At 37.4% G+C, this 15,537-nt stretch overlaps 1 protein-coding gene across 3 annotated transcripts in view; it reads right to left on the reverse strand.

The window, feature by feature from the left end:
• The window catches only part of UNC79 (unc-79 homolog, NALCN channel complex subunit), a 171,626-nt gene that overhangs the window by 67,159 nt on the left and 88,930 nt on the right, over positions 1 to 15,537 (reverse strand). For 2 of the 3 annotated variants that reach the window (XM_074364786.1, XM_010968720.3), the window contains exons 22-26: positions 14,125 to 14,326; positions 13,295 to 13,474; positions 3,807 to 4,093; positions 1,526 to 1,708; positions 776 to 938 (exon numbers count right to left, since the gene is read on the reverse strand). In XM_074364786.1, coding sequence (XP_074220887.1) covers positions 776 to 938; positions 1,526 to 1,708; positions 3,807 to 4,093; positions 13,295 to 13,474; positions 14,125 to 14,326 — 1,015 coding nt within the window. Of the gene's footprint in view, positions 1 to 775; positions 939 to 1,525; positions 1,709 to 3,806; positions 4,094 to 11,787; positions 11,854 to 13,294; positions 13,475 to 14,124; positions 14,327 to 15,537 lie in introns of all 3 variants that reach the window. The other variant, XM_074364785.1, reaches the window with a different exon arrangement.

The raw sequence follows: 15,537 nt of genomic DNA on the forward strand, positions 1-15,537 counted from the left end.
ATATTTCCAGAACAGTCCTACCAAAAACTATCTATTAACACCACAAAGCGTCATGGGGCACTTGGCTTTCTCTCAGGACTAGATGAGACGATGTCACCTTTTACAAGTCCAATCACCCTGTGACATGCACTAAAGATACACCTTGTCTCTTCAACTCTCACCTGAAAACACCCAGGCTGAAATTTGACTCTAAAGTTTCCTTCTACTGCCTCCTCTGCAGAAAGCTATCAGTATTAGAAGTGTCGATACTGGAAATAATTTAAATCTTTGTAGCAAAAATGTTTCATTTCAGTTGCCTTCAATTAATTGTTATTGAATAAGGAGGCAAAAAGCACTTCAGCAAATTTAGACTCCATTCAAATCTATGAGTGCAAGGTCAGGAGCAAACTAGAGATAGACAAGGTTATGGCTCCACGGAGCACCAACCACGGAGCACCAACCAAGATTTATGAGACGGCCCAAAGCAACATGTTTCTAACATGTAGGAAAAGGTTTACAGAGGCTCCTTAACCAAAAAGCAGACATTTTTTTACAAAGCATTATTTCTTCTGAAAGGGGCTTTAGAAGCATGTCAATTACTTCCCTTGGGTGCCCATTTAAAAATTTAAAGCAGCAACAATGATGGGAAAGTTGGAAAATTAATGAAACAGTCAGTAATGTTTTGACTCCAGAATGATATCTGGGGATGCTCCTCTATTATCTAAGAAAAACATCGTCCAGAAATGTATTACGTATTCAAGCTAAGTTTGGGATAGAATTGAGATATGTAAAGTACCTTTTTCTTTTTCGCTGTATCTGCTTATGTTACTGTTGTCACTGTACAAAGGTCCTGCCGTGGCATGGGGCTTGCAGCTATGATACTGTGCATTGAGTGTATTGACTGTTATGTGAATCAGATGCAGCAGGACCTTGCTGATATCACAGTCTCGGTAGGGATACTGCTCAATAAAATGGAGGGAGAAAAATATAAATGGTTATTTTGAAGGGTAAGTTTTCCACTTGATCTTGCTAGATATTTTTCTCAGTCTCTTTTGGGTATAATACAAAGAAAAACACAGAAAAGCAGAAACATAAATTCTTATCATGGCCTTATTTTGACAAGGAACTGTATTCCCCTCTTCTTGCACCAAATCATGGATGGCAATGCATTCTGGTTTGTAGGTATAATTCCTTTCAAGAAAATTATCTGGCATAAACATTTGGTGTACGAGTACAATCTTAAATAGTTTTCTTGTTTTTCCTACATAATAATTAATACACAGATAAAATATGAGATTCTGAGCATAAACAGAGGTTGTTAATCAATATCCTACAATTCATCATATTTTGTTTTAAACATTTCAGCATGTACACTGGCATGGTCTACATTGCTGTTTTCATTCCAATGGCTCTTTACTTCTAATTGTACATCATGAATCTTCCTCTGAAGGTCGACTTACTATCCTACAAAATTTTCAACTTAGGTCTCTTAAATGTTCTAAGAGAATCATTCCACCCAAGAGAAGGAGCGACTACAGCAACTCACCTTGTAAAGGATGACAAGCAAGGCCTTCAACCACATCTGCCGAATGTGAGGTTTTAGGGACCAGAGGGAACAACGAGGTGGCTGTTGGAAATAATGCCGTAGTTGAGGGCAAGAGCAGTATTTGAGCACCTGAACCACCAAGGGGAGAAGGTGTTTTCCCAAATTAATGTTATAGTCCATAACCTGAAATAGGAAAAAAAAAATAATAACTGAAGGAAAACTATAAAGAACCACTTATAAGCCAAAAGGAAAATTCTGAACAATCAAAACCCTGCAAAATATTTAACAGGTATCTCACAAAACATTAATAGTAATGGCCTGTGCCCATAAAAGGAGGAAAAGCCCTCTCACAAGAAATTTTAAAACTTGTAACTTAAATAGTTTTAGTCTACTTAATTATCTCATTATTTAATATACTTATCTGTTGAAAATAAATTTTACCTTTTATTAAAACGTCCTATTAAACAATTAGGTAGAATTAAGCTAGAGCCAATGAAAACACCAAGGATTGGTAATCATGTGGGGAAACGGGCATTCTTAGACTCTGCTGGCAAGAGGATTTCTCAATACGTTGTTTTAGGAGAGCAGTTTAGCAACACATATTCAGGAGCAGGAAAAAGCACACAGCCTCTAATACATCTTAAGGAAATAATAAGACAGGTGTTCCACGATGTATGCATAAAGATATCCAGCATTATGGCCACCTCAAATCGAAAACAACCTCCATGTTCAACAATATGAAATAAGTTAAATAAAAGATGATTTGTATGACAACAGAATACTGTACAGCTATTAAATGGGTATGGTACAAATTTATTTACATGATACAAACTTCATAATAAAGTTTAGGCTTAAAAAGGTACATATATATTTACATCAGGTGGTACACATTATCAGTATGTATGTATAAATGATCCCATTATTGTAAAAAATGTGCACATACACACACATATGTATGAATACATGCATATATGAATGTTACGTATATTTGGGGTCAGTAATAAACGCCAAAATGTTAGTAAGTTATTTTTGTCACGAGTTTCCTGGAGATTTGCATTTTATTTTTTTGCTTATATTTCTAAAATAAATATGCATAACATGAATATAGAAAGAGAAGCGTGAGGGAGGAAGGGAGGGGAAATCTGGCACTGAAATGGTGTGTTCTCTCTTCATCACAGACAGCTGAGTATTAGTGATGTATTAGTAATTAGTATTAGTAATCATTCTAGTTTTCAGCACCAGCAAGAGACAATTGCATACATATTGCTCCACCTTTGTTTATCTGGGTTCATTTATGATAATCTACTTGAACTAACTGATAACAGCTACCATCATTGAGTTCCTACCATAGATAGGCAGTGATAAAGATGCTTTGCAATATGTTGTCTCTCACCATTCCAAAACAAAACAAAAAAAATCTGTTACCAATGAGCAAACAAGCAGGGATGCCTCTGAGGCCATAAGAGTTAATAACAGGGCAGAGCTGAAATTCATATCCATGTCTCTCTAGTCCCAAGTTCTACACCCTTTGCAGATTGGGGCAGTCATTCCAGAGAGTGAGATTTGCAGCTCTGGTCAAATTAGACACATAGATAGACCCAAAGATCTGCTAATTCTGCTCCTGGATCCATATTCCAAAGGAGTTCTTCACCCTCTTGGTGAATAAGGTGTATGTACAGAATGTTCAGTGCTGATCTGTACGTGGTAGTGAGGAGCTGGAAGCAACATGAGTGTCCATCACTGGGGAAATGGATAGTTAAATCACGGGAAATGCACACCATGGTGTACAATATAACAGTCAGGAGTCGCAGAGAAACATGGAAAAAGCCAATGATGATAATGTGACATGAAGTTGGATGATTAACTCAACTCTCCACTTCAAGGCAAAAAAGAAAAAGGATTAAAAAAAAAACCTACAAACAAAAACTCCACACTCTATTATTGTTTAATGGATAGAGTTTCAGTTTAGGGTGATGAAAACGTTCTAGAGATGCACAGCGCTGATGGTTGCATAACAATCTGAATATACGTGTTGCCACTGAATTGTACACTTAGAAAGGATTAAAACACTAAGTTTTATGTTATGTGTATTTTACTGAAAAAAAAAAACCAAACTCTAACTCCCTTTATGATATCAGGCTGCTGCTGTCCTCTGCACACCCCTGCCTAATAAAGTAACTTGCGCAAAGCTTCACACTTGACCAATGTTGGCTAAGTGGAATTTAATGACTTGTTTCTACTAAAAGCCTAATGGTGTGACTCCTGGAAAGCTTACACTTACTTGGGCAATTCCTGCAATAAACGCATTAAAGCAAGTTGACAGGCGCATTTTTTGAGGCGCGATCATGAAGCAACCTTCCTGCTGGTCGTAGCCGAGTAAGACGTACAGGTGCCGCTTGACCGTGTTGAAGGCCTTGGCGCTGCTGATGTCTGACTCGGCGCTGCTCTCATCCTTGGCCATGAACTTCATGAGCACTGTAATCAGCTGGTGCACCGTCTGGTGGTCGATCCCAGCATCTTCTGGGAGGAGGTCCTTGATGGTGTTGTCATTCTCAGGGGATTGTTGTCCTGTCAGTGTAAGAAAGGTCCTCAGTGGGTGGCTCCCCCACAAGGAAGTTTACACTAAAATCTCACTTACTGATAAAGCACCATTCTTTCTACCGCCTCTAAATATTTAAAGGTCTGCTCTAGACAAACTTAAAGGCACAAGTTGGCCTACTATGCAAAGCACTGGTCCACTGGGTGGAAGTTACTGTGTTCATTAACAATCAAGTAATTTGGGAATAATAAGAGACTAGAAATACAAATAGGAGACTATTAAGCAAGGTTACCTTCAAACAGCAAGACAAACACCTATGTAAACTTTGCATTTAGTGAATTTTTTAATATCTTGGCAAAGTTTTATCCTCATTAATAAAGAGAAGTTTCCCTTTCAGCTTTGTAAAATGAGTATGTAAGAATAACCACAAAAATAATATTCCTAAAATCCACTGAGCAACTAAAACATTCACTGGGTTATTTTGTTTAAATTATTATTTCAATTCAGCTATGTTCAAAAATCAGCTGATGCCAAAAAAAAAAAAAAGTTTTCTTCTCCATATCCTGAAATACTAGCAGCGTGTACTCTTTGAATGATAGGCAAAATTAGAAATAGCAAATTGTAAGACCTGCTGTGTGTAATGAGAAACATACAAGGGGTGGGGGGCAGGCACAGACAGAAAGAAGCAGGAACTTTTAAAACACAGAGAAAAACACGACATGAAGGTGAACTGAAAGTTCACGTGGAAAGAAAAAAAAATCCTTAGCTCTTGACTACTCTTAACCTAACAAATAATTACCTCTGAGCAGGTCCCTTCATTGACTTTGCTGATATTTCTTAAAATCCGAAACTATGCCCTGCCTCCCCTTGTTCTCTGCCTTTTCTGATTTGGTTTAGTTTAGGACTTTGAGGGAAGGTAGAATGAGATTTGTTCTTCTGTATTTATGTTCTGGGCCTTGTTCAAAATACTCTCTGCATTCTCGTCCTTCCTTTGACAAGCAATATCAGAATTTCTAAACTGGACACAAAGTTTTTGCCTGGTGGGTTAGATCAGCACACCAGCATTCTTATCTAGGAGACGTTCTAAATGATGACAAGCTTTGGTTACAAACCTTTGTAAACCAAACTTTGTACCCATCCAGTACAGTATACCGGATACAACAAAGTGCTAGGTAGTAATTTATATCCACTAACTCCTCAACTAATTTGGCAAAATCTCAATCTTCCAGGACACAGCCAAGGGAAGCAAGATAGGAGAAATGTTTTTTCTCAGGACTACGGAAATGAGCTGTCTCAAGCCAAAGGACCTTCTCTGAAGCAGTGGCCTGAAGGTAATGCCAAATTCAGAATTGGTTAGTTTAGAAATGCACAGAAGGTGACATGCTTGGTTGTCTAGTTTTCCCCAAACAATCAGAAGAATGTTGGTCTGTTCAAAAGTGATACACTGAGATGGGATAGTTGACAGCGAGGGAAGAGGCAGCAGAATCAACCAAGTCTAAGCTTCAACACGACTCTCAGGCATTAACATTTTCTGTCATAGAGTCTGTTCATGAAGGAATAAATGTGTGCAATGTATTTTAAAGATGTTTTTACCAAAAATTATTCAAATAAAACCTAAGGATTTGTTGCACTATGATGTTTCACATGCAGGGAGCGATCAATAAGTTGTTAATATTATCATTATTTATTAGGCACATGTGAGCTATCAGAAAAAAAAAACTTACGTGGAACATCCTATTTCACTGAAAGGTCAGATATGTGAAGCCTTGCTGTGTATTATAATTAAATTAAATGTTTGAAATAGAAGATCAGGCCAAAAGCAATAGCTCTGTAAATCCTCATTAAAAAAGAAAGTTTAGAGAACTATTTTTTCAGCACTGAAAAATATTTAATCTTGATTTTTTTTTTTCCTTCAGAGTATTACCTTACACCTAGAAGGAGGTTATTGCTTTGGGCAAGCTTGGGCCAAGCATGTGACAAGTGTGAGAATCTGGGTTCCCTGCAGGGTTCAGTGTTATCGTAGCAGCAAGTGATGGCTGTTATGATGGTATAGCTTCATTCCTCAATTCGTTTTAGCTCTGGGGGGCAAGGTTTAAGAGAGCATTATCACTCAGTCCTGCTCGGCCACCTCCAAGTCCAGACAGGCTTGACTCCAAAGTCCCAAAGTTAAAAATGGAACTGGGGAGTGTTTGAGAAAGATAGGCACCTTTGTTTGACAGCCCTGACAGTCTAGGGAACACAAACAGAAGAAAGGGAGCTCCCGATAAGGCCCAGCTAGGTCACCGGCTCCCACATTTCCTTCCATCTCAGTTGAAGTCTAGACAATAAACTATCAGACTTCACCTTTAAATATGTCAAGTCTCTTCTCTCTATTGCAAGTAGATTTTTTTTTTAAATTGTGTAACTTTAACTTTTCCCATCATATTTTCCTAATGACTAATTATCACTTCACAAATGCCCTGTCCTCATTTTGGGTTCATTTTTATTGATCTTCAGTGCTGAGCTTTGAGCCTGCTGCTCTTTGCTTTCCCTGAATAGCCAGTAACGAGTGATCTTTTAACAAGCCACTAAATGTACTGAAAAAAAGAGCTAGTTAATGGAGCATTTCGCATAAAGCAAAAAAACAAAACAAAACAAAAAAACCTCTGGTGTGGACTTTGCAAGTCTGTGCTTTGTGTATTGCCTGTCTTTAAAAATAGTAAAAGCATATGACTGGCACCACTCTTCATTAAGTAAAATTACCTTAATCAAATCCCTGTGAAAAATGTACCTAGGAAAGCTGAAATTTTCTTTATTGATAAAGACAGTATTACTATCTTTGTTATATATAAAGGATATAAAATTTCCATTTTAAAAGTAAGTGCCTTTAATATTTTCTAAGGTGCGGCAATTAAAACTTACTTTTGAATTCTAGTCTTGAATTCTATGAAATTCAAGTAAGTCTATGAAATTCCTATATCTGTTTTAGCTACAGAGACTTAACATGTTAAGAGATTTGATTTTATCATTTTTCTAAAGAAAAATGTAAAGATTGTTATCATCATGGAGGCAGAGCTATTACTACCATAACTATAACACGGATTGGGTCCACCCCAATCTGTCCACAGAGTGGCACAACTGATTGAAGCTCCATAGTACAATATAATTTTATTTATTTAGACAATTTGAAACCAGGCAGGATCAGAAGCTGCTTTTCCAGACTTATCTCCTATTGCTCCCACCCCAAATGCTCAGCATTCTTAGACCCTGGGCTACTCCTGGATCTCAGAATGGAGCCACCATTTTCCCAGCTTGGAGTCTTTGCTCTTGGTGCTCTCTTCACCTTGCAAGGTGGTCCTCCACCCCCACCCCCAATTTTATCCTATGGATCTGTCCCCAGAAGCCATTCTTATTAATATGTCCACCTTCCTCTCAGCAATTGTGACCTCTAAATTCTGTAAATCTCCAAAAGCAACAAAGGAGGGAAGGTGGGTGGGAGAAAGGGAAGAATGCAGGAAGATTTTCTTCAGCATTTCCCAACTCTCATGTGGCAAATAGCTATTAGGCAAGGCAGGACTTTTCATCTATTCATTTGCTGTATTTCTGCTGTAAGAACAAAGACTCTTTGAGGGCAAGTGCTATGTCTTATCCAATCTTACATCCCTCACAGAATATGGGGCGTACAATAGATGCTTACCATCTGTAAATGTTTAAGTGCACTGAATTCAAATAAATATTTCTTATCTTGTCTTCTACATGGGAGAAAAATGAAGTTCCCAAACAACAAGGAAGTGGGTAGGGAAACAGGGAACATTCATCTGTGTAAGTCTGACCTCCCTGGCAGGTTGACAAGTGATAATTAGGTAGTGGAAAGAAGTCTCCATGAGTTTACTCTGCATTTGGTCCAGAGAAGCCAGTGATCAAGCACTAAAAACGAGGCTGCATTATGCTGGTAGTTCTAATTCCACTGCCTCATAGATCTCCCTAACTGATTGACTCAACTCAAAGCTTCGTTTACAGCAATTCTCTTGTGTATGCACACAGCCACAAAAGGGCTATAAACCTGGGGTCTTTTACTAACTGCATAGCCCCCTACCTTTGCCTCTTCCTGTCCCACATCCTATTGCCATGTGTTTACATCCTACCCACTCTGTTTAGGTCTGGCTGAGAAGTCACCTGTCCACAAGACCTCCCTGCCGCCTCCAGCTCTCCTCCCAATGCATCTGACATGTACGATCCTGTAGTACTTGTCACTTTCACTCTAGATGAGAGTTTACTATGTTCATACTTTATCTCCCTTACTTGACTATAAGCAAGTTGAGAGTGTAAACATTTCTGAAGTATCTTTATATTCTTCGTATTTCTTAGTACAGCAGGTGCCCAAAAAGTGCTCAACGGAAACTGTCATTTCCCAAACCTATCGTTCCAGATAAGAGCATTCCTATAAAAACAACTGAACTCTTTGATTTATTGGGTCTTAATGACCAATAGGCATTCTGCATGAATTGTAAGACATGACAAGACATGACTTGTCAACCACCTCTAGAAAGAAAGAGAGACCCCAAAGAGAAATATTTTGGAATTCCAGGCTGGACACTAAGAGGGAGGCAGGAAATACAAGAGTTTTACCAATGCCACCCAGTATTGAGCCACCTTCTCTTGTTGATACAAAATCAGATCTCAAGGTTTCGCTGCAGGCTGGAGTATAACTGAAAGTATCCACTGTCCCTTTAGGGATTAGGATAGCTCTAGACCAATCTGTGAGTCCTAATTGGGAAAGTCCTTTGGTCTGGATACTCATGGACTTAAGTCACACTGTAGCAGGTCTGACTGCCCAGGTCAGCTCCCTAACAAGACTGGTGTCCTCAAGTCCCCCAGGGCAGGAATACCCTGAGACCAATTCACTGAGAAGTAGCTGTAGTGGAAAGAAAGCAAACCAAGTCTCCTGGACTCAAGTATCTCTAATGAGTTATGTGTGATATTGAGCAAATCATGTAAGCAGAATTACTTAGTCCCTCAGGACGTCAGTTTCCCTGTCTATATATGAAGTAGGAAAAAATACTACTCTATGTATGTGCAAAATTGTTCTGAAATTGAAATTAGATGATTTGCATTAAAAACACTCTTTATAAAGAGGTATTATACATATATAAGGTTTTTATTGTTATTATTATAATTATATACATACTATTATTTAATTATTCATTCCAGGGGATGAGAAACAAGATATAGGTAAGTGTCCCATGATCACATGGGGTTGATACCAATTTTTCAGTATTGTGCTATTATAACCTAACCATAACTGCTGTATTATATTCAATTAATATTCAGCAAGTATTCTGAATCACCAGAAAAAAAAAAAAAAGAATTCCTGGTTCTCATGGCATCAGTGAAAAAACAGCTTATATCCAATTATATCAACTTCAGATTAAGCAGATGAAATTATGTATTTCATCAATTAGGATTAAATGAAGGTTCTGAGCTCCTGCTAGCTTTACCACACATGCCTTGCAAGAGATCAAGACATCTGGGCTTGAGACCCAGATATGTCACCAACAAGCTTGTGAAACTTATTACTTTCTGGGAGCCTCCGTTTCCTCTTCCGTAAAATGAGAATGTTAACATATCTCTAATGTTTCAGTGGTGATAGCTTAAGAATTTTACTCATATGCACAAAGGCCTTTGATCTGACTGATATAAGGCACAGAGGAACGGAAATTCAGTGGCCTTGCAGAGTTTACCTTCTATATAAGTGTGTTTCTGTTGCTAAATTTGCTGTGGGAAATATGTAAAAGCTAAGATCAGAGAGCCATAAATTGTAAATCTAATGTCAAAAAGTTCAGCCTAAACAGCAACTAAAATTGTCTTGCTGCATAATTAAAGGACATCTGCTTTATTTCAGGACTGTTCAATAAGAGGTCTTGCACAGAGGAGCTCATTACTGCACCAAACAAAAGCATGGTCGTTAAGTAGCAAGTTCTTCAGTTTCCACTTAATTACTATTCTTAAACAACCCTGTACAATCTTACGATTACCTTGGTGTGTCTTTGCTTCCAAGTTAAAACAGTGTCCAGCAAATAATAATGCAAAATGAAAAACTAGTTTGAAGTTGCCTTATAAGCTGAGCCATCTGTTTCCAAAGCTAAGCAAGTTTTGCTTATGGTAGTGTCATGTAATTATCTTTCCAGAAGCTTTAGCTTTATATTTAATTTCAGCAGGGCTGTTATCCGCCCTTTTTCCATCTGATCACTTTTGGTGGGACAATTAGATGCCTGAAGGCTTTTCTTAATGTCAAGAAACATATGTACATATTTTTCCAAAGAGATGTGAGAGGACTCCTGTGGTTGGAGTGCTAAAATGAATAATAATTAAAGACTAGCTTTCCAACTAAGCCTTGAGACAAAAAGAAAAGATAAGGTAAGATAAAGAGAATTTATGAAATTGCATAAGACCAATCTCAGAAAGACATAACTGAAGGGGAAATGGATGCTTTTCACATTTTTAATGAAGCTCAGGATCAGAAGTTCTTATTTTTATCCTTTATTAAAAAAATCTCAGCACAGTTGAGGCCTGAGTGATACTCAAAACAAGGTAGAAGGACTCTGCCAAGTGTTTACTGTTTCTATTTTCTCATGAATTTTAAAAGAGAGAATACACTTTGACCAACATCTGACATCTGCATTCATAACATTTGGGGCTCTCTCTCTTCTCCTCCTCTCCCACCACTAACTGCTTCTCTTTCTAGCATCCTTTTTTTTGGGAGAGGGAGAGGAGAGGAGGTAATTAGGTGTATTTACTTATTTATTTTAATGGAGGTTCTGGGGATTGAACCCAGGACCTCATGCATGCTAAGCACATGCTCTACCACTGAGTTATACCCTCCCCCCGTCAAGCACCCTTTTCATAACACATAACACAGACATTCTTGAAAGTCTCCTTACTTGAAATTTTCCTTCTAAAAGTGTCGGTACCATTCTGAAAAGTTTATTTTAAAACTATTCTTAGATGAAAAAGCAAATGTTTTGTAGCATAACACACAGGTAGTAGTTACCAGGTTTGTTCTGGACATGTAAGCAGGTATTTGGAAACTTCACAATTTTCCCAGCAAGTTATGGCATCTTTTGTGTAGATAACATTTAGTCTGTAATAACCTTGCCAGTGTTCCTTCAATCCTTAAGATACTTCAAGATAAACTGTAATCTATCATGAACATCAAAGGATAGTTACACTGTACCAAGCTGAATATGATCCTATGGTCCTCTAAACAATGGAAATCCTCCTTTCTCTGAGAGACAGAAATGCAGGTAAGAGTTGCAAAGAATCAGTAATGGCTAAGGGATGAGTGAATGATGGTGGTTCAAATCTACATTTTAAAATGTAAATGAAATGTTTTTCCTAAAGCGGAGATATATCAATATAATATTTCTATGTGTAAATACACACACCAATGTAAGTACTACGTATAGTTCTAGTCATATTGGCTCTCAGGGGAAAAGTGCATACTCGGGTAACATGATGCTTCTTACTGGACCATAAGTTAACAGGATTAAAAGTCATCTACCAATTTTAAGATGGAAAGAGTTGCTATGTGAGGGGCTCAAACACTTGAGCATCTGGGGTAAGACCCTTCAAGCTTTCAAATAGTAAGTATATCACTCTGGTCCAGTTAGAGACACCGCATTCTTTACCTTGTCTACCTGTGATAGACACTTGCACACGGCCCTTCAACGTCAGAAGTACCCACCTGGTGTCTGTTCGGGTGTCCCACCGAGAGCTGGAGCAGACTGCTCATGCCTGGTCAACCTCACAGCTTAAAAATCAACAACAACTCTATTTAAATAAACATTAAAAACAACTTGAGCCTAGAAAATATACTCAGTGCTAACTGCACTGGATAGCAGGAGCAAGTTTAGTTTTCTTATTTGCAATTAACATCACATATAAGATGTTCACATTACAAAAGTTTTGTGGTTTTATTTGAATCTAAAGAACATCCTTTAATGTTACTTCAATTCTTATTCTTCAAAATTGTCATGTGAACCAATTAACAAGAAATTATGATAAATAAAATTTATATCCCAAGCTGATTGGTTAGGTTATAAAAGAGCTAGGAAATTCATATAGAAACAGTAACTTATTTTAAATCTAGGTATTGGTTTCTAGGGTCTACTTCAGTTTTCACCTGGCCTAGCACTGCTAGAGGTTATTCTTAAATGGCCATCTGTTATTATCTTTGCTCCCTGAAAAACTGGTTATTAATTGCTTAAAGGGCTTTCATTGACTCTTCCAAAGTTCAAAATACCACATTTCCATAGCTTGTCATTAAATAGAGAAAAATGCAATAAATAAAATGAAATCATATTTATGATTAAAAGTGGTTATGTTACAGAAAGCTGTCTTCCAAGAAATGCCAATGAAAAAGCAAACATTTCAGCTTCTGACATAAAAAATATGTTTTATGGTGTTGTTAACTTCACAGCAGTTCTTTAAAAATTAAATCATTTAATAAATCTTACAAGTTAGTAATATATTTAATGTACTCATTCACTAATACAGTGACTTAGTTATGAATTTTTAATTATTTGTCGTTCATAAGCCATTGCTAATCATTAGAATTCATCTAGTCATTTGGTAGTTTTTTTGTTTTCTTTAAACTTGCAATATAAAGAAAGACCTTTAGAAAACAAGTATGTGCGGTCTTTTTTTTCAGTTGGCAATGACGTTTGTTCTTATTTATAAATTATCTGGTGAAGCTGGGCAGAAATTTAACTTCTCAGTCTGACTTTTCTTTTTTGAAAACATCATTATCATTGGTTTGTCTGGGAGCTTCTTGGCTGCCTCTGTCATGCATGAAAAGACAACGTATTCCAAAATTTCCACTCTGCTCTCTTAGTTGCCATGGCTCTTGTCAAAGTCTCATCCAGGAAGCTCTTAGGTTATAATACTGGTGGTGGAAACCTTCATAGTCTAGGACTTAGGAGCAAACGCCCCTCTGAGTTCCATGCCGAGCATTAGTGGATTTGCTGCTTCTACATTTCCAAACAATCTACTGCTGGATCAGGGCTTTGCTTCACCAGCAACGGGGAAAAGCCACCCAGGGCCCTGACACACCTGGGGTGACCCTCCAGGGAATGGAGCAGAAGGCACTCAGTTTACTAAATACACTACTCTCTGTGAACATTCAACAAGACATGTCAGCCTCAGAAAGACATCAAACAGATTTAAAGGAAGGACAGAAGAAGATACTCAACGGATTTTGGAGGTTAGGGTCTCAGGGAGGGAGAGCGCCCTCTTGGATTCTGCGGGCCCCTTCACGCTGTCTCTTAGGGAACGCACACTCTTCTGGCGGTTCCTTGCAAAACGAGCCCTCTTGATCTTCCACAGTGCTGCATCACTGAGGTTAGCGACATTGGTCCTCACAGCAGTGATAGCTTTGCAAAAGGAAATCAGAGGCTGTCATTTTCCTTAACTAGCTATGTTATATAACTAGTTTGTATCTCTGTATATATTCAATACTACAAACCATCTTCCAGGGATACATTCCTCATTCATCTATCTCCCTCTATGATAAGCCTTATATTAAAAATCCATGGCTATTATCTATTTTAACTATCACTTATCATTTTTCTGTTTAGACTATAAGATTAAATTATCTAATGTTGTTATCACTGGATAAATGGTTGAGTGACCACAGTCTTTCCCCCATCTATTTAGAGCTGCAGTTAACTGATTAATAAGCATGGCTGAGTAAATTTACAAAAGGGCAAAAATATCTAACAAAATTGCTCATGAACATCGTAAACAATGATGATTGAAAAATATTTAAGGAACACAGAGTCACAAATGGTTCTCATCCAACCTCAAATAAACGAGAAGAATTTTGATTTTGGAATGCCAGAAAATAGTTAATCTGCAGATTACCACAGTAGATACTCAATAAACATTTGATGAATTATGTACATGAAGTCAAGATATCCTCCATAATGGGAAATTAAACTACATGCAGAGTATCTTCTGTTTATCTAGCAAGCACAAGAATAGGAACTGTGACTGTTTAAAGCAAGATTTTCATTTTGCTTACTTGTAGGAAAAGGAAATTCTTTGTTACAATCCAAATGTAGCTGCGCTTCCAAAGAAAGTGTTTCAAATCTGTTGACAAAAAACTCCCAGCTCAAAGCAGGAATGTCTTGCTTAAGAAAATGCAAGAGTAAAAGCTTGCTCAGTATCGTGGGTCGATCTTTAACCACAGTATCAAACTGGAAGTCAAGACAAAGACACAGACCCTGGGAAAAAGGTTAAAAAAAAAAAAAAGAAAGAAAGAAAAAGAAAAGAGAAAATAAAGAAAAATCAGTTGTAAATACACTAAGCAAAGTCAATGAAACAAGGCAACCTCCTCAATTCATAATGTAGAATGAACCAATTTAAATCTTCTTCAATTGTATCTTTGGTAGGGGAAAAAAAAAAGCAGAAGAGAAGTTTCTCCTAATTGTTGACTGTCTCTTAAATTTTGACTCAGAAACCTGAACTAAACGTTTATTACTGATTTTTCTGATGCATTAAATAACTTAATCCAAATACCCGCAAACCAATGTTTACTTTTTTAATATCTGTAGTTTCTATTAAAAGAAGCATACTTCCAAAACTACATTTTAGAATACATAAGAAGACAGTCTTTAAATTCCCTTTCAATGCTAAATTCCATGATTCTAAAAGAAAGTAATGTCACCTCATCTTCTTCAAATGTGAGTAGAACACAGAATCTTAAGACATCAAAGTTAGAATGGACTGAGCATCCATTTCTCTAGTGCATGAGTGCACCATTCCCCCTTTTTTTAGCTGAATGAAATTTAAAAACTGTAATTCCTCCAACCATTCTATTAATTTTTTCAACTCTTATTTAATGAGTGCCTCCTATGTTTCAGGCCCTGAGCAGGAGTTAGACATACAACCACTTTATCTTATTAAGACCAACATAGAAGGACTATCCAGAAGACAACGAAGAATTTCTACATGGGGAGGTGTGGGTCCACAAGGTGCGTAACTCTGTAATTTTTTAGATCCTGTATAATTTGCCCTTTCTTCTTAGTTTTTTTTTTAACAGGAAGAACTCTTACACTGGTTTAGGAGAAACTGTACACACACACACACACACACACACAATTAAGAACATGGATATTATGAGAGTCAGACCTCAGTTTGCTCTGCAGCTTACTAGCCGTGTGACTGAAAAAAGTTACCTAACCTTCCTAACCCTCTGCTTCTCTATCTGTAAAATGGTTATTGTGAGGATTAAAAGAGGTAATGCATGATGGGACATTCTTAATACACTGTCTCAGAAACACAATACCTATTTAACAAATGTTAGCTCTTGCCATTACTATTACTTTTAATAATAACAATACAATAATAAATCAGGTGCCAATGTGGAAAAACAGCAGATCAGGACTTTGGAGGTTCTAGTCTTGGTTCTCCCATGAATTCACTCTGTGTCCTT

Source organism: Camelus bactrianus, chromosome 6 (assembly GCF_048773025.1).
Source record: "Camelus bactrianus isolate YW-2024 breed Bactrian camel chromosome 6, ASM4877302v1, whole genome shotgun sequence".
In the NCBI taxonomy this organism is placed as follows: Eukaryota; Metazoa; Chordata; class Mammalia; order Artiodactyla; family Camelidae; genus Camelus; species Camelus bactrianus.